Genomic DNA, 20,101 nt, shown 5'->3' on the forward strand with positions numbered 1-20,101 from the left:
TTCCTCTGCCTTGTGGGCATTGATAACATTTGTTTGCAGATCTTTGGACACTTAAATAGAGGAGCCTATGGTTGCTGAGTGTTAGTAAAAGGTCTGAGGCTGGTATCACTAAATGTTTTCACTAAGGAACAGTGGTAAAATGGCAGTGCTGCGGTGCCCAGGGAGCAGAGAGGGTGAAGGTGTCAGCTTGCCGAGCCCAGGTTTTGAACCCACAACCCTGAGATCAATAGTTTGGAGCTTAAACCGCTGAGCCTCCACTGCCCCAGTTTTATGCTTAATTGTACTTCCTAACAATTCTTCTTTCAGACAGTTATTAAGTCCTATACTTTATGTGTGAAGTAATATTGTATTTCACAGGAACTGTGGCCCTGGAGTACCCCTGCACTGCATATTTAGTGTTTTCACTGATAATCTTGATGCCTTATGCAGCTAACCTAATTAGCAAGCCCTAAGTTAAAGTGGGTGTGTAGGAAAAACATAAAATATGAGGTGGGACACTGTATTTTAACACAGAGAAATGATTACACAAACTACCTGGTTAGTTTAGCTTTTGAAGTCTTATGAAATATAGCTAGTATATATATTCTAGTAAATATCATAGTCTTCATGTAAATTAAGACTTTAAATGTAATGTAAAAAATGAAACTGAGGGAGAAGATGCAGATCAAGGCTGGAGCCATACCTGTAATGACCCTTCGTAAAATGGCTCAGAGGCAAATTCAGTTTTACAGACTTGAGACGTAACTTTTTGGTGATTTATACCGACACCCAGACGACCTTTGCTATCTAAGACAACATCACACAGAACGACGCAGAAAGACAGCAGCTATTACAGTATTACAGGTTTTGTAATTTAATTATTATTCAGTATTTCAGTTAATTATAATTCCGTTTATTAAGGTGGTATTCACTCCTGACGTATAGGCTATTTAACAGTTTAGAGGAAAATATTATAATTATGATAATATTATTATAATTATAAATGTTAAACCATGACAACCCTAATGTAGATGTTACATATGACTGTAATAATGTTGATTTCATAAAATAGATTCAGTTTGAGCACTTCTAGTTTGTTCATTTAGGCTCCATCCACAGGTTCCCACCATACTGAAAGAGAGAGAGACAGAATGAATTTAGATAAATTGATGAACAAATGTTATTATTATTATTATTAGTTATGAAGTTGAAATGTGTTGAACTGTATGAGGGATAATAGTGCCATCTATTCTCAGTCAGAGATCAGCAGCTTTTCTAACAGCAGCCTTAAACCCAGCAGTGTGAGTTTTGCCAGGTAAACTGGAGGAAATTAGTTTCAAGGAAATAACTTCCAAGGTAGAAAACACCCTGTAAACAGCGTTATTAATGATGGTGGGTTTGAAAAGGGGTGCTGTTAGTGCGTTTAGCGATGAGGAACATCAAGTGGAATGATGGAGCATGCTGATATAAATAGTAATAACAAAACATGGGCCTAGCACTAAACCCTTTGGGACACCCTGAGACTCTTACAGTGTGGTTTGCGTCTGTCTGTGGAACTAAAGCACATCTACAGAAAGCGATAGTCCAGACTAAAGCTGCGTCTCAGATGTCCGAACTAGCTTAATGACGTCCGAATCGGAGAAAGGAGAGGGCTTAGTGAAGATCATGTGACCGTGGAGCAGGTAGTTCCTGGATAGAGCGTTACCTGAAGGCTCAGAAAGGTGGCCATCCACTCGATTAACTCATCCTCATTTTCACAGCAAAAGTACCTGCAGACACACAGAGACTAATCTCACACCTTTAGACATTATGTGGGGTTTAACAACGACTAGTCCAATGTAACCAAAGTGAAACTCGTTTGGTTTTATATCTTTTATCTCTGATCTATTTATGAGTCTCAGTCAATCATCCAAAACTCCAGCCAAGCCGTGGAGATAGCGGACTGACCAAGGCGATGTTTTTTACAGCCAAGTCAACAGCTTCCCTCGTTGACTGGCCATGATTTTGAGGTCGAGAAGAAGGAAAAGCAGAGCTGGAGGGTTGGTTTAAAAAATATTTAACTAGTAGAGTTCCTACTAAATGTGTGCATGTGTTCTAAATGCAAGCCCCTCCTACTTGATATGCATTCAATAGAATATTTAAATATAATATAATATATATTATAATATACTGAATATTTCTGCCTGATTTCCAATGTGCGGAGCTTCATGTAAGATGAGACACACAATGAAAAACAATGCTTTAAGCCGACAGGGGGGGGGGCTATTGATGACAGGGCTGTGGGTTCAATACCCGGCCTCAGCAACCTCCCCCCCCCCCCCAAAAAAAAGAAAAAAAAAACAAAAAACCTAGGTTCAGTCATTTCCAGGAGAAGCTTTACCGTATCTTTTCAGTCTGCCGCTAGCATAACACCACTGGAGCTCAACACGCTTGAAGGAGAGCTCTAACTGCTAATTCTCATACATCAGCTAACAGACAATTAGTCTATCTGTATTTATACCCAGAACAGAAACCACTCACCACTGCTGCTGACCACACACCAGAGTCAGACCCCACCTACATACACACACACACACACAAAACAAGTAAAAAAAAATATGTTAATGCACTGTTAACACAGGACAGTGTATGTAGAGTTGGGGGTGTAGTGTGATTGCATTACGGTGTTGGCGGGTATAGTTTGCTCCTGTAGCCTTGATAAAGCTTCGCTTCCTGCACAGACCATTCCCTCTCACACTGCGAGCTCTACATACACACACACAGTTCTTCATGAGCATGTTTATGAGTAAATAAATACAGTAAAACAATATTATTACACATGATATTATATCTCACACACACACACACACACACACATCCACACCTGCGTCTCTCTGTACAGTCTGAAGGTGGCATTGTTGAGTTCACAGTGGCGGCTGCTGAAATTCCTGCTTTTGTCTCCTTTCACTTCACACACTCTCAACGTTCCTGTCTTACACACCTCTACTTTACCACCTGAGCCACACACACACACACACACAACAGGGATACTGTTAGGAATGTCTGCAATCTAATCATTTCCACCCATGACTGACCCAAGGCCCCTCCATAGTGAGTGAGTATGCATGTGTGTGTGTGTGTGTGTGTGTGTGTGTGTGTGTGTGTGGGGGGGGGGGGGGGTGTCATACTGAGGTACTGTGTAATGTCGTTGCTGTACTGGCTTTTTCTGACCAGGAGGTGGCTCTCTGGACTGAGTGAGAAATACACCGGCAGCACCTTCTCCTCATAATGCAGCTCTCTCTCTGGAAAACACACACCCACACAATACAAAGATGTAAAACCAGAATTGGAGGGTTGGGACTGGAAAACGCAATTAACATTTAAAAGAGAAACACAATTCAATTAGGATAACAAAGTTAAAGAAAGTGCAGCTGTGATTTAAGCAAGGTGTGCCTCACCTAGCTCCTCTTTCTCCTGAACCTCCCAGCAGCTCCACCTTTCTCTTGCAGGGGGGTCTATTCCACGCATCTTCAACACTTGCAATACTAGCTCCGCTGCAGTTAGGTTCACACCCATCTAACACACACACACAAATGCATGGGCACATACACTGTGCTATTAGATGCTGTGAACTGTGCTGTTTTCTAACACAACAATCACACCAGGTTCTAAAAGCAGTGTTCTCACTTGTTCTAACGAACCACATTAACACAGCAATCACACCACAGATCATTCGCCCCCGGGTTCGTATCAATGGAACCAGTGTAAACAGGCCCCTAGATCCCTCAAGTGAAAATTCTGAAGTTAAAAAACATTAAGCTATAAAAAAGGCTGACAATCACCTGCACAAGTAGCTCCGCCCCTTCTCCTTTCTTCTCCACATAAACAGTGCAGATGGTGAGGGAGGGAGAGAACTTTGCGGACGCCTGTCGCACATCAGTTATCAACAGGAAATGAAGTGTGTGAGAAAATTCAGCCAGTCTCAAATACTACAGGTTCTCAGACGATCTATGCAGAAGTGAAATGTTCAGCAATACGAGGCAAATTAGCTCTACATTACCCAATATCCCTTTCACCTCTCACCTGGTCAGCGAGCTTGTTTAGGGCGAGAGAAATTGCATCCAACTGCTTCTGAAGCTCTGCCTGCGGGACCTGGAGAATGGAATTCATTTAACTGGGATTCTTGACTTTTTTTCTGTCTCTCAAATGTCAATACAATTCTACATGAGTCCAACCTTTAAATGTGTAACAACGTGCTTAACACTGTACAGATGTTACAGTAACTCACGCTTAATATTTTAGGGTAACTAACACTACAGACTTTACAGTAACACATTTGTCATGTTAACTCATTACAGATGTTACAGTAATTAACACTATAGACTTTACAGTAATGCATTTGTCATGTTACAGTAATTTATGCTAAATATGTTACCCTAATTTGTATTACCAATGTTACAGTAAATGTTACAAATGTTATTGTAACTTATGTTTAAGACTTTACAGTAACTAGCGCTACAGACCTTACAGTAAAACATGTATCATGTTACAGTAGCTCATGTTGAAGATGTTACAGGAATTCACATTGCAGATGTTACAGTAACTCATGTTACAGATGTTGCAGTAACTCACGTTTAAGAATTCACAGTAACCAACACTACAGATTTTACAGTAACACACATTTATTATGTTACAGTGCAACTCATGTTACAGAAAATTCTGATGACCAAAAACCCATGTAAAAGATGTCACCGTAACTCACGTTAAAGATGGCACAATAATTATGGATCATTTCTTCCACCACTGTGGAGGCCCTTGGGTCTGACCCAGCAGTCTGAAAAAGTGTCGGTCCAAACACGATTCCCAGATTCCTCACGGTCATCTGATTGACCTCAGACAAATGCTGCACACTAACACACACACAGCAGCGAACAACACAGGTATTCAATCATTACTGCGGAGTTAAAGAGTTGTACAAGGGAAATATTTGCACAGACTTTTCATGTATCTGTGTATGTGTGTGTGAGTGTGTGCACAGTTGGCCGCAAAACCCTGCATGGTGAAACTGTGTGCGTTTTTGTGTGTCAGATTAGTGGAAGTGAAAATGAATTGAAAACAGTAAAGAGGGTCTTCTTCCTGTGAATATAAGTGAGATGTTAGCTGGTGAAGGTGCAGCAGTGAGTGATACCAGTAGAGATGGTTCAGAAGAACTTTCAGTGTGTCTCTGTTGACCTTGGGCAGACCGGCCAGAAGAGCCTGATACATGCTGACTTTAGCACGGTGGTGAGTTACATCTGGAGAAAACAGCACACAACACACACCATTTTATCTGATTTAGAGTCTAAATGATTCAGAAGCTCATCTATTCAAGGTTTAACCGGTTTCGATTCTAACTGGTTTAGAGTCAAACTGATTTAGAGTTTAAACAATTCTATGTCTAATTGATCCAGAGTCAAGCTTTCTCTTCAAAGATTCAACATTTATCTTTCTCAAGGCCTCGCTGATTCAGAGTCTAGCTGATTCAACGTTTATCTTTCTCAAGGCCTCGCTGATTCAGAGTCTAGCTGATTCAAAGTTTATCTTACTCAAGGCCTCGCTGATTCAGAGTCCAACTGATTTAAGGTATAAATGGTTCAGTATTTAACTAACTGATTCAGAGTCTAGCTGATTCAGAGTCAATCTGACTCAATGAGTAGCTGATTTAACTGATTCAAGGTACTGGTTCAGGGCTTTAGTGGCTCAGGTGAAATTGATTCAATGTCTAGCTGATTCAGATGATTTAGTATGTAACTAAGGTCTAACTGATTCAGTGCATGTGTGTGTATGTGTGTGTCCTACTAACCTGTTATGTTGAGCCATTTTAGTGTGTTTTCTGCTCCGTTAAACACTCCACCTTTGACCTCTCTAAAGAAGCGTTTAAGGGTGTTTGCGACATCGTCCACTCCGTACTCATCGGGTACACACACACTCCGCGCGTCCCGCAGGAAACTGTCTAGCAGCGCAGACACTCTAGAATTAACACCACACTTCCGATAGATCCCCGCTGACATGAGACCTGGACACACACAGACACACGCACAGTGTTTAATCTGTGAGTGATCCATCTATTGATTGATACTGACTATAGTGTGTGTATTTGGGTACCGTGGCAGATGACGTAGTCAGTGCAGCGCTGGACGCAGATGGGTATTCCTGACTCGGTGAGTTGTTGCTGTGACAGCATCTCAGTCCCAGATCCTGCACCCAGCCTGAGCGCGCTTATCCAGCCAGGGAAATGCGGCCTGCGGTCAGAACACACACGCACACTACCACCCCTCCACCCTAACACCATGTCCCCTGCACCGTTACCTACAGCTGCAAACACACAAACAGACCAACTTGATTAAAAAATAAAAAATAAAAAAAACACACTTCCTCACCGGCAGACCTCAGTCTGTTAGAATGGGTGACCACACCTTCCCCACCCTCACACTCAGCACAGGATGCCCAGAAGGCTTCATTCTCTCACCCATGCCACCTACACTCTGTACACCATTGCAAAATACAGCTCCAACACCATCAAGTTCACAGACGGCATAACAATAATCTGTAACATCACCAACGAAGCTGAGGGACCATACAGGGAGCTGCTTGCAGAGTGGTGCCAAACCAAGGAGCTGTTTGTTGACTTAAGGAGGGGGAGCATAGTGCACACACCCCTGAGCATCGAGGAGACAGCGGTGGAGAGATTCAGCAGCTTCAAGTTTCTCTGTGTCCACATATCTGAGGATCTCAAATGGTCCCACTGTGGAGAGCATCCTGGCCAGCTGCATCATGGTCTAGTATGGCCCTGCAGAGAGTGGTGAAAACTGCCCAGTACATTACTGCAGCTGCCCTCCCACCCATACAGGACCTCTACAGAGATTCTGGAGGAAAGCCATCTGAAAAGAGGTACAGGAACATCAGAGCCCGAACCACCAGATTCAAGAACAGTGTCTTCCCACGTGCTTTTAAACTGGTCTCACCTGCAACGCCAACCTCAACCTGAACACACACACACTGATTCTGCCAGTCCACTTACCATATCCACACTGAACTCCATTAGCTCAGGGACTGTATGCACTCTGCACTTCAACTGAACTCCCTCTCTGTACATAAGCTGAGTACTGTTCTCTCTCTCTGAACACTGGCTATGCTCATTACTGTACTGTACACTCTGTTGACATATGTAGTGATGCTATAACACCAGCACCTCAGCATTCACTCCTGAACTCCCTGTTTTACTCTTCATTTACATGCACAGCACATCACTGCTCTACATATTTATTCTATTTTACTATTAGTATAGTAACCTAGTTTGAACCTTAATCACCCAGCCTTCATGCAAACATTTGTTCATGCACATATTTGTATATTTTTGTATTTTTTGCCTAACACACACATTTCACAAACTTATTTCTTCTCATATATTGTGATAATATAATCAGACAACCCACCTCACCCGAAAATTGTGGGTCTCCCTCATGATAGATAGCGGCTACCTAGTGTACGCAAATTACACACAATGTTCAGAATATAGTTTTCTTAAGCAAGTGAGAGCGAGAGCGAGAGCGAGAGAGAGAGAGAGAGAGAGAGCGGTCCAATAGGTGAGACGAAGAGAGAGCCAGTAATAGACGCAGCTAGAGAGGGACACTGATAGGCTACAATAATACCAATCAGCTGTCCATGTGGGTGGGGTTTATATTCAACCTCTCTGTCAGTGTCCATCAGTTCAGTTCAGTTCTGCAGCTCCACAGCAGAGTGTTCAAAAACATAATATAGACACACTTCACCCCAATCTACACTAACCCCCCCCCCCAACAGTTGTCAAAGTAATAAATGATAGTGACTAAAACAGTGATGTTGGCTCTAAAAGTCATGCTCTGGTGTCATTTCATTAGAACAACTAGCTAACTGTCTCTATAGATGATCTCTGTGATAAGGCCAAACTCCCTATAGACTTCATAATCCATATAATAGAGTAAAATGTTTATGAGAGTAGGGTTTTTTGGGGGCAGGGATAGTGGTGCTACCTACAGGAATCAGTGTGTGTGTGTGTGTGTGTGTGTGAAACTCACTGAGTGTGTGTAGTCGGAGCAGATTGATGTCCTGCACAGAGTCCTGCAGAAGCACCTGAAGCCTAGAGCCACTCAGACAGAACCAGCCAATTCCAGAGCTGCCTTCATCACAGAGCAGGCGACCCAGTCGATCACAGAGTCCACACACACTACTCAGAGCAGTAGGAAGCATAGCCTGAGACACACACACACAAACATATCATTGTGTGTATCTGTTGTATTAATGAGTTTGGGGGTGTTCAAACTAGAGTAACTGTGGTTACCGTGGCAATAGCTCTGAACCACTCCTTGATTGTGCTGATGTCATCAGCTCCAAACAGGTAGACTCGCCCCCCATCCGTGTACAGTTCTAAGGTGTGTTCAAACCTGCCGGCCAATCAAATCAAAGCAATAATCTGTTATAAAGCCATAATACCAGTGCCTCCTTTACATACAGTACAACACACAAACATCCAATAAATGACTATATAATTATAATGCCAATGATGGTATAATAATAATAATAATAATAATAATAATAATTGACAGGAGATTGACAACATTACCCATGAGTCCCTGGGCTGTTGAAGGTTAGGCAGATGATGTCACTGGTCTTCATACTTCCACACCGGTGAGTGCTTTGCTCAGTTTTATAGTAGCTGAACACGCCAGCATCAAGGGAACACCACCGCTGAGAGAAATCTACACACACACACACACACACACACACACTGCATTTGCTTTCATGGTATTTCACTGATACTCCAGAGCAACTCACCTTTAAATCATGTTACACAGGTAGGAGAATGCAATGTTAGGAGTCTTGCCCACAAACCTTTATTGGTGTACTGTTAAAGTGGTCAGTGGCAGAGTGGTCATTGTTAGAGTGGTCAGTGGTATAGTAATTTTACTGTATCTGCAGCACACTGAGCTAAAGCTGAAACAGCTGAAAAGCTTAACCAGTTTTAATTGATCAGAGTGTTGAGGAGAAATCATATCAGAACTGTGATGTGTGTGTATGTGTTTGGCCTGTGTGTGTGTGTGTTAGGCTCCACCCACCTGCCCTAGGTTTGTGTTCTGTGAATGGCCGATTAGAGGAAGCCACTTTGAACAGGTGTCCACTCCGAGAGGGTGTAGAGGTGACCACTGAACTCACATCATCTGCACATAAACACAATATTACATTATTCTCTCATACCAACATTTCTGAGGCACCTGGGTGGTGCAACAGTCTAAGCGTTAGCTCCATCATCAGGTTGTTGCAGGTTTGATGCTTGGTGATGCTCCTGTTCCTGTCTTGAGAAGTGTCTATGTGTTTCTACACAAAGGCGTAGCAGTCTGGCGTATCAGTCTGGGTCTCTGTATGTGGATAGCAGAACTGACTGTATTTTTACTGCAGGTAAAAGTGGCATACATCTAAATCTGATCCAATGTTTTTTCTTCTGAGTAGTCCTGTGGACTGCGGTGCTGTCACTATGATTTGAGGATTACTGTTCAAACCCAGGGTAATGCTGCTTGCCATCAGCAGCTGGAGTCTAAGAGAGTTTCTTGCTGTCTTAAAACTGAAAAACCTGAAGACCATGTCTTTGAAAAGCCTTTAACGGCTTCAATATCCGTAACAATGTGTGTGTGTGTGTGCAGTGTGTATGTCTGTATGTAAGTATCAGCAATGATACTCCTGAATGTGCTCAGTGGTGTGTTATCATGTTAAGCCTCGGCCCTTCAGTGTGAGGGTGTGTGTGTACCTGATCTCAGGTTGTGTTGCAGTAGCTCCACCTGTTCTGTTTGCCCGCAGTGTTTTGCGAGGGCTAGAGGAGAAGGGAAATCTGGGATACCAGAGTAGCAGTTAATATCCGCACCCGAAAACAGCAGAGAGAGAGACTCCATCACATCAGCACCCTGTACTGCAACACACAGTGCCTAAGAGGAAGAGACAGAGGGACAGAGAGAGAGAGACTTTCAGGACTGTTGGATGTCCTGTTGCTTTATTTACAGCAGGGGGGCTCAAAAGGGCCCCCTGTGAGCACTTCAGACTACGCCTTCCTGGAACCCACGTTCCACTGCGATCCCTGATACATGCTATCAGTCAGATGTAATTGATACTGGACACAGGACAATATAACCTGAACCCAGTTGTTGCTTTAGTTTTGGTGTACACAGTCGGTACACAAGGGGTGTGTCCCAATTCTGCCATCATCCCTCCAACCCCTGGAACACTTAAACCCCTTTAGTTCACAAAGGTGTGCACTTTAAAGAGTGCCTGAGGTCTTAGGGCACATGTGTATTACTGACATTGTTGAGTGCCTTCTGCTGGCCAGAGAGCTGGTGTTGTTTCTGGAAAGTTCCGTGCTGGTACTTTGCTGTGACGTGAGCGAGACGCTCGCTGCTGCTGGACTCCACTTTAAGAACCTCATCATTTGGCACATTCGCTGCCCAGAAGGTGTTAACTTTACTGTTGCCTAGCAACAGGAACATCTACCAACAACAACAAAAAAATTAAAAAGTAAAAAGGAAACAGTGAATTAGTAACACAGAACTCAGCAGCAATGAGCAGCAGCCAATCAGAGTGCCAGAACACACACACACATGGAAACACTTGGAGAAAATTAGTCAGTAGCTGTGTCCTAAATTGTGCCCTATTTACTTTATAGTGCACTACCATACTCCATCGTAATTGGCTAGAAGACTTGCGTGCAGCTTCTCTGAGAAACCCCACCGGTCTGACTGTTCATGCGATGCACTCACATACATAATGATGTGTCTGAAATCACTCACGACCTTGATGAACTCTGTTCCCTATAACAGTGCTCTATGTGGTGATCTGGATTTTTACATGTAGGGAATAGTGAATAGGACACAGTTTCAGACACCGCTTGTGTGTTTTGTAGTTTATGGATTACAGTGTAGTGATGTCTAGCACTGTGTAGGGTTGTGTAGTGTTGTGATGTGTTGTGTAGTGTTGTGAAGTGCTGTGTAGTGATGCAGGATTGTATATTATTAAATGGTGTTGTGTAGTGTTGTGAAGTGCTGTGTAGTGATGCAGGGTTCTATAATATTAAATGGTGTTGTGTATTGTTGTGAAGTGATGTGTAGTGATGCAGGGTTGTATATTATTCAATGGTGTTGTGTAGTGTTGTGAAGTGCTGTGTAGTGATGCAGGGTTGTATATTATAAATTGTGTTGTGTAGTGTTGTGAAGTGCCGTGTAGTGATGCAGGGTTGTATATTATAAACAGTGTTGTGTAGTGTTGTGAAGTGCCGTGTAGTGATGCAGGGTTGTATATTATAAACAGTGTTGTGTAGTGTTGTGAAGTGCTGATCAGTTTTGTAGGGTTGTATATTATAAATGGTGTTGTGTAGTGTTGTGAAGTGCTGATCAGTTTTGTAGGGTTGTATATTATAAATGGTTTTGTGTAGTGTTGAAAAGTGCTGATCAGTTTTGTAGGGTTGTATATTATTATTACATGGTGTTGTGTGTTCTAGTGTTATGTAGTGTTGCAAAGTGTTGTGTAGTGTAGTGTGCACTGTATTGTGGCAACCTAACAGCAGATCACAGTGATAAGCATCAAGAAGATTGAGCTGAACAGAGACTCTGGAGGAGATAAGAAGAATTTTACCTTCATCAGGTTTTCAGTCCACAGATGATCATTCTCTTTCAGACTAAACACTCTAGACACAGAGGGTCCCAAACACCTGTGGGCATCTGTCACCACACACACGCACACACACACACACACACACACACACACACACTGTGATCTTTATGAAGTTTATTCTGAATTAAAAGATGATTTTGATTCTGTTCTGTCACTAAAAGGGGTTTGTGTGTTTGTGTGTACCTGCACATTGTTCACATAGCAGCACACACAGGTTGACTGAAGCCCACTCTGGCAAATCAGCGCCACAGTCCGCACACACACGGTTTGACTCCAAACTCCACAGTCTCTCACACACTCCAGTAACTGGTGCTGTGCAGTTCACACACTCCGCCAAACACACACGCCACCGCCGCTGCTCAGCTTCAGAGTCCACCACAAAGCTAAACACACACATGTAGAGGAAGTGATGAAATATCGCTTTAATAGTGAAGGGTTAATAGTGGTGGGGTGATAAACTATCGCTTTATTAATGAAGGGTTAATAGTGGTGGGGTGATAAACTATCGCTTTAATAGTGAAGGGTTAATAGTGGTGGGGTGATAAACTATCGCTTTATTAGTGAAGGGTTAATAGTGGTGGGGTGATAAACTATCGCTTTATTAATGAAGGGTTAATAGTGGTGGGGTGATAAACTATCGCTTTAATAGTGAAGGGTTAATAGTGGTGGGGTGATAAACTATCGCTTTAATAGTGAAGGGTTAATAGTGGTGGGGTGATAAACTATCGCTTTAATAGTGAAGGGTTAATAGTGGTGGGGTGATAAACTATCGCTTTAATAGTGAAGGGTTAATGGTACCTGAAGGTCCGGTAGGGGGTGATGATGCTGAAGGATTTGCCGGACTCCCTCAAACTCGCCTTCCGCAGGTCAATATCAGTGATGCCTACACCATTCAAATACTCCTACACACCACACACACACACACACACACACACACACTTTGGTTTCAGAAAAATGCAGACATAGCGCTGTAAACATAACACTTGCATGGTGAAACACACTCACCTGCCGAGTTTTGAACAGGTACATTCTGCAGTCTTTGATGACGGTGTAGACTTTAGTGCGAGGGGATGTCATCTCCAGCAAACCCTCAGTTCTGACTACAGATGATTTAAAAAACACTCCTCCACCACCATTCTGCTGCTGAACATTCAGAACTTGTTGAAGACATTTTATCCAGTCAGCTCGCTTCTCTATATCTCACACACACACACACACACACACACACGACTTCATTAATGATTAGTGTGAAGGCTTTAGTGTGCAGGGATTTCTGTGTAGGGATTAGTATTAGTATGTAGAGTTTGGAGATTAGTGTGAAAGGGATTAGAAATTAGTATGCAGGAATTAGAGATTAGTTTGCAGGGATTAGAGATTAGTATGTACAGGTTTGAGATTAGTGTGTAGGGATTAGAAATTAGTATGCAGGAATTAGAGATTAGAGTGCAGGGATTAAAGATTAGTTTGCAGGCATTAGAAATTAGTATGCAGAAGTTGGAGATTAGTGTGCAGGGATTAGAAATTAGTTTGCAGGGATTAGAGACTAGAGTACAGGGATTAGATATTAGTATGCATGGATTAGAGATTAGTATGTATAGGTTTGAGATTAGTGTTCAGTGATTAGTGGTAGGATATAATGTATAGAGAGTGGTGTAGAGGGATTGCTTTTAAGGTTTAGTGTGTAGAGATGAATGTAAAGGGATTAGTGAGTTGGGATTAGAAATGAGTTAGTTTGACTCACGATTGGACTCTGCTTTAAATAGAAAAGTTCGACTCTGAGTGATGAGCTCAAATCTCTGATCACCCACAGGCTGAACTGCACTCACACACTGCAGAGACACCATGCGCTTAGAGTACACCTCCTACAGAGGGAAAGAGAAAGAGAGAGAGGGAGATGGAGAGAGACAGAGACAGAGTGGACACTGGAAATGAAACTGATATTAGGTACTGAATGTAATATTATTAATGATGAATAATTGACAGAATAAAAACTGGTTGCTTGCTTAATCAAACCTTGTTGTTTTGAAAATATCTCAGATATTCAGAATCCACTTGCACCCAGCGTCTCTGAAACCTCTTTGCTCTGAAAATACACATACACTGATAATACAGAACACACCACATACTTGAGTATATTATAAAGAGATTATTAGAGAGTATTATAGGTTATTATTAAAGATTATTAATTTATTAGAGTGTGTGGCGAGTTTTAAGGCAGATTGTGGCAAGCCAAGGCTACATTTTTATTCAAGTTGGATGTTTTAAAGCAACAGTAACTACTGTTACTTGTCCAGTGTAAAACTTAAGATGACTTCCGACACCAGAAACACACATACCCTTTAGGGGGGGTTTTATCAAGCCAACCTGATTTAACAGGCTGAGTCTGCAGCTCCTCGGAATGGTCAGGAAAACGTACACAGGGTAGATCAATGCTCTCATCACTAACAAACACACATTAAAAGACATAGTTGAGTTCAGACAGAACTGTGTTAGGCTGCAGTCGGGCTACAGTCGGGTTCAGACAGAACTGTGTTGGGCTGCAGTCGGGTTCAGACAGAACTGCGTCTGGCTGCAGTTGGGTTCAGACAGAACTGTGTCGGGCTGCAGTCGGGTTCAGAGAGAACTGTGTTGGGCTGCAGTCGGGTTCAGACAGAACTGCGTCGGGCTAGAGTCGGGTTCAGAGAGAACTGTTTAGACTACAGTCAGGTTCAGACAGAACTGTGTCGGGCTGCAGTCGGGTTCAGAGAGAACTGTTTAGACTACAGTCAGGTTCAGACAGAACTGTGTCGGGCTGCAGTCGGGTTCAGACAGAACTGTGTCGGGCTGCAGTCGGGTTCAGACAGAACTGTTTAGACTACAGTCGGGTTCAGACAGAACTGTGTCGGGCTGCAGTCGGGTTCAGACAGAACTGTGTTGGGCTGCAGTCGGGTTCAGACAGAACTGTGTTGGGCTACAGTCGGGTTCAGAGAGAACTGTTTAGACTACAGTCAGGCTCAGACAGAACTGCGTCGGGCTACAGTCGGGTTCAGAGAGAACTGTGTTGGGCTGCAGTCGGGTTCAGACAGAACTGTGTTGGGCTGCAGTCAGGTTCAGACAGAACTGTGTCGGGCTGCAGTCGGGTTCAGACAGAACTGTTTAGACTACAGTCGGGTTCAGACAGAACTGTGTTGGGCTACAGTCGGGTTCAGACAGAACTGTGTCTGGCTACAGTCGGGTTCAGACAGAACTGCGTCTGGCTGCAGTCGGGTTCAGAGAGAACTGTTTAGACTACAGTCAGGTTCAGACAGAACTGCGTCGGGCTACAGTCGGGTTCAGAGAGAACTGCGTCTGGCTGCAGTCGGGTTCAGACAGAACTGCGTCTGGCTGCAGTTGGGTTCAGACAGAACTGTGTCGGGCTGCAGTCGGGTTCAGAGAGAACTGTTTAGACTACAGTCGGGTTCAGACAGAACTGTGTCGGGCTGCAGTCGGGTTCAGAGAGAACTGTTTAGACTACAGTCGGGTTCAGACAGAACTGTGTCGGGCTGCAGTCGGGTTCAGAGAGAACTGTTTAGACTACAGTCGGGTTCAGACAGAACTGCGTCTGGCTGCAGTTGGGTTCAGACAGAACTGTGTCGGGCTGCAGTCGGGTTCAGACAGAACTGTGTCGGGCTACAGTCGGGTTCAGAGAGAACTGTGTCGGGCTACAGTCGGGTTCAGACAGAACTGTGTTGGGCTGCAGTCGGGTTCAGACAGAACTGTGTCGGGCTGCAGTCGGGTTCAGAGAGAACTGTTTAGACTACAGTCGGGTTCAGACAGAACTGCGTCGGGCTACAGTCGGGTTCAGAGAGAACTGTGTCGGGCTGCAGTCGGGTTCAGACAGAACTGTGTTGGGCTGCAGTTGGGTTCAGACAGAACTGTGTTGGGCTGCAGTCGGGTTCAGACAGAACTGTGTTGGGCTACAGTCGGGTTCAGACAGAACTGTGTCGGGCTACAGTCGGGTTCAGACAGAACTGCGTCTGGCTGCAGTCGGGTTCGGAGAGAACTGTTTAGACTACAGTCAGGTTCAGACAGAACTGCGTCGGGCTACAGTCGGGTTCAGAGAGAACTGCGTCTGGCTGCAGTCGGGTTCAGAGAGAACTGTTTAGACTACAGTCAGGTTCAGACAGAACTGCGTCTGGCTGCAGTTGGGTTCAGACAGAACTGTGTCGGGCTGCAGTCGGGTTCAGAGAGAACTGTTTAGACTACAGTCAGGTTCAGACAGAACTGTGTCGGGCTGCAGTCGGGTTCAGAGAGAACTGTTTAGACTACAGTCGGGTTCAGACAGAACTGCGTCTGGCTGCAGTCGGGTTCAGACAGAACTGCGTCTGGCTGCAGTTGGGTTCAGACAGAACTGTGTTGGGCTGCAGTCGGGTTCAGACAGAACTGTGTCGGGCTGCAGTCGGGTTCAGACAGAACTGTGTCGGGCTACAGTCGGGTTCAGAGAGAACTGTGTCGGGCTACAGTCGGGTTCAGACAGAACTGTGTTGGGCTGCAGTCGGGTTCAGACAGAACTGTGTTGGGCTGCAGTCGGGTTCAGACAGAACTGTGTTTGGCTACAGTCGGGTTCAGAGAGAACTGTGTCGGGCTACAGTCGGGTTCAGACAGAACTGCGTCTGGCTGCAGTCGGGTTCAGAGAGAACTGTTTAGACTACAGTCAGGTTCAGACAGAACTGCGTCGGGCTACAGTCGGGTTCAGAGAGAACTGTGTCGGGCTGCAGTCGGGTTCAGACAGAACTGTGTTGGGCTGCAGTCGGGTTCAGAGAGAACTGTTTAGACTACAGTCGGGTTCAGACAGAACTGTGTCGGGCTACAGTCGGGTTCAGAGAGAACTGTGTTTGGCTACAGTCGGGTTCAGACAGAACTGTGTCGGGCTCCAGTCGGGTTCAGACAGAACTGTGTTGGGCTGCAGTCGGGTTCAGACAAAACTGTGTTGGGCTACAGTCGGGTTCAGACAGAACTGTGTTGGGCTACAGTCGGGTTCAGACAGAACTGTGTCGGGCTACAGTTGGGTTCAGACAGAACTGTGTCGGGCTACAGTCGGGTTCAGAGAGAACTGTTTAGACTACAGTCAGGTTCAGACAGAACTGTGTTGGGCTGCAGTCGGGTTCAGACAGAACTGCGTCGGGCTAGAGTCGGGTTCAGAGAGAACTGTTTAGACTACAGTCAGGTTCAGACAGAACTGTGTCGGGCTGCAGTCGGGTTCAGAGAGAACTGTTTAGACTACAGTCAGGTTCAGACAGAACTGTGTCGGGCTGCAGTCGGGTTCAGACAGAACTGTGTCGGGCTGCAGTCGGGTTCAGACAGAACTGTTTAGACTACAGTCGGGTTCAGACAGAACTGTGTCGGGCTGCAGTCGGGTTCAGACAGAACTGTGTTGGGCTGCAGTCGGGTTCAGACAGAACTGTGTTGGGCTACAGTCGGGTTCAGAGAGAACTGTTTAGACTACAGTCAGGCTCAGACAGAACTGCGTCGGGCTACAGTCGGGTTCAGAGAGAACTGTGTTGGGCTGCAGTCGGGTTCAGACAGAACTGTGTTGGGCTGCAGTCAGGTTCAGACAGAACTGTGTCGGGCTGCAGTCGGGTTCAGACAGAACTGTTTAGACTACAGTCGGGTTCAGACAGAACTGTGTTGGGCTACAGTCGGGTTCAGACAGAACTGTGTCTGGCTACAGTCGGGTTCAGACAGAACTGCGTCTGGCTGCAGTCGGGTTCAGAGAGAACTGTTTAGACTACAGTCAGGTTCAGACAGAACTGCGTCGGGCTACAGTCGGGTTCAGAGAGAACTGCGTCTGGCTGCAGTCGGGTTCAGACAGAACTGCGTCTGGCTGCAGTTGGGTTCAGACAGAACTGTGTCGGGCTGCAGTCGGGTTCAGAGAGAACTGTTTAGACTACAGTCGGGTTCAGACAGAACTGTGTCGGGCTGCAGTCGGGTTCAGAGAGAACTGTTTAGACTACAGTCGGGTTCAGACAGAACTGTGTCGGGCTGCAGTCGGGTTCAGAGAGAACTGTTTAGACTACAGTCGGGTTCAGACAGAACTGCGTCTGGCTGCAGTTGGGTTCAGACAGAACTGTGTCGGGCTGCAGTCGGGTTCAGACAGAACTGTGTCGGGCTACAGTCGGGTTCAGAGAGAACTGTGTCGGGCTACAGTCGGGTTCAGACAGAACTGTGTTGGGCTGCAGTCGGGTTCAGACAGAACTGTGTCGGGCTGCAGTCGGGTTCAGAGAGAACTGTTTAGACTACAGTCGGGTTCAGACAGAACTGCGTCGGGCTACAGTCGGGTTCAGAGAGAACTGTGTCGGGCTGCAGTCGGGTTCAGACAGAACTGTGTTGGGCTGCAGTTGGGTTCAGACAGAACTGTGTTGGGCTGCAGTCGGGTTCAGACAGAACTGTGTTGGGCTACAGTCGGGTTCAGACAGAACTGTGTCGGGCTACAGTCGGGTTCAGACAGAACTGCGTCTGGCTGCAGTCGGGTTCGGAGAGAACTGTTTAGACTACAGTCAGGTTCAGACAGAACTGCGTCGGGCTACAGTCGGGTTCAGAGAGAACTGCGTCTGGCTGCAGTCGGGTTCAGAGAGAACTGTTTAGACTACAGTCAGGTTCAGACAGAACTGCGTCTGGCTGCAGTCGGGTTCAGAGAGAACTGTGTTTGGCTACAGTCGGGTTCAGACAGAACTGTGTCGGGCTACAGTCGGGTTCAGAGAGAACTGCGTCTGGCTGCAGTCGGGTTCAGAGAGAACTGTTTAGACTACAGTCAGGTTCAGACAGAACTGCGTCTGGCTGCAGTCGGGTTCAGAGAGAACTGTGTTTGGCTACAGTTGGGTTCAGACAGAACTGCGTCGGGCTACAGTCGGGTTCAGAGAGAACTGTTTAGACTACAGTTGGGTTCAGACAGAACTGTGTCGGGCTGCAGTCGGGTTCAGAGAGAACTGTTTAGACTACAGTCAGGTTCAGACAGAACTGTGTCGGGCTGCAGTCGGGTTCAGAGAGAACTGTTTAGACTACAGTCGGGTTCAGACAGAACTGCGTCTGGCTGCAGTCGGGTTCAGACAGAACTGCGTCTGGCTGCAGTTGGGTTCAGACAGAACTGTGTTGGGCTACAGTCGGGTTCAGACAGAACTGTGTCGGGCTGCAGTCGGGTTCAGACAGAACTGTGTCGGGCTACAGTCGGGTTCAGAGAGAACTGTGTCGGGCTACAGTCGGGTTCAGACAGAACTGTGTTGGGCTGCAGTCGGGTTCAGACAGAACTGTGTTGGGCTGCAGTCGGGTTCAGACAGAACTGTGTTTGGCTACAGTCGGGTTCAGAGAGAACTGTGTCGGGCTACAGTCGGGTTCAGACAGAACTGCGTCTGGCTGCAGTCGGGTTCAGAGAGAACTGTTTAGACTACAGTCAGGTTCAGACAGAACTGCGTCGGGCTACAGTCGGGTTCAGAGAGAACTGTGTCGGGCTGCAGTCGGGTTCAGACAGAACTGTGTTGGGCTGCAGTCGGGTTCAGAGAGAACTGTTTAGACTACAGTCGGGTTCAGACAGAACTGTGTTGGGCTGCAGTTGGGTTCAGAGAGAACTGTGTTGGGCTACAGTCGGGTTCAGACAGAACTGTGTAAGGGTACAGTCGGGTTCAGACAGAACTGTTTAGACTACAGTCGGGTTCAGACAGAACTGCGTCGGGCTACAGTTGGGTTCAGACAGAACTGTGTCGGGCTACAGTCGGGTTCAGACAGAACTGCGTCGGGCTACAGTCGGGTTCAGAGAGAACTGTGTTGGGCTACAGTCGGGTTCAGACAGAACTGTGTTTGGCTACAGTCGGGTTCAGAGAGAACTGTGTTTGGCTACAGTCGGGTTCAGAGAGAACTGTGTTGGGCTACAGTCGGGTTCAGACAGAACTGTGTCGGGCTACAGTCGGGTTCAGAGAGAACTGTGTTGGGCTACAGTCGGGTTCAGACAGAACTGTGTCGGGCTACAGTCGGGTTCAGAGAGAACTGTGTTTGGCTACAGTCGGGTTCAGAGAGAACTGTGTTGGGCTACAGTCGGGTTCAGACAGAACTGTGTCGGGCTACAGTCGGGTTCAGACAGAACTGTGTTTGGCTACAGTCGGGTTCAGACAGAACTGTGTTGGGCTATAGTGCTACACATTTACCGCTCTATCATAAGGAAGTGAGGTCTTCTGTCTTCTTCCACTGAGAGGCTGCGGAAATCCCGCAGATTACCTATTTCTTCTTCCTCCTATTGGACAAAGAGACTCTCTCAGTTATTTAGCATATCATGATCACTTTACTGTACAACCACAATTATACCCACACTTACAGAGTCTGGAGTTTACCTTTTTTGCCATGGCCTCAGTCTTTGTCCGGAGAAACAGCAACCAGTCAAGTTTCTACAATATATACCACACACACA

General features: G+C 45.6%; 1 protein-coding gene across 1 annotated transcript; it reads right to left on the reverse strand.

Annotated features, from left to right (window-relative positions):
- Positions 1-910: 910 nt before the first annotated feature.
- On the reverse strand, positions 911-20,036 carry arap1a (ArfGAP with RhoGAP domain, ankyrin repeat and PH domain 1a). The gene is given in 28 exon segments (XM_072676644.1): positions 911-1,110; positions 1,685-1,748; positions 2,500-2,535; positions 2,642-2,724; positions 2,843-2,973; positions 3,147-3,260; positions 3,417-3,534; positions 3,801-3,884; positions 4,042-4,110; positions 4,721-4,868; positions 5,147-5,252; positions 5,801-6,013; positions 6,103-6,312; positions 8,055-8,229; positions 8,318-8,420; positions 8,600-8,735; positions 9,093-9,194; positions 9,779-9,953; positions 10,326-10,508; positions 11,650-11,735; positions 11,872-12,071; positions 12,487-12,590; positions 12,694-12,881; positions 13,340-13,550; positions 13,702-13,771; positions 14,025-14,129; positions 19,842-19,927; positions 20,025-20,036. Coding segments are annotated over 28 exon segments (3,345 nt in total). The 3' UTR covers positions 911-1,077.
- Between the last annotated feature and the right edge of the window lie 65 nt (positions 20,037-20,101).

This window comes from Salminus brasiliensis, chromosome 1 (assembly GCF_030463535.1).
Source record: "Salminus brasiliensis chromosome 1, fSalBra1.hap2, whole genome shotgun sequence".
Taxonomy (NCBI): Eukaryota; Metazoa; Chordata; class Actinopteri; order Characiformes; family Bryconidae; genus Salminus; species Salminus brasiliensis.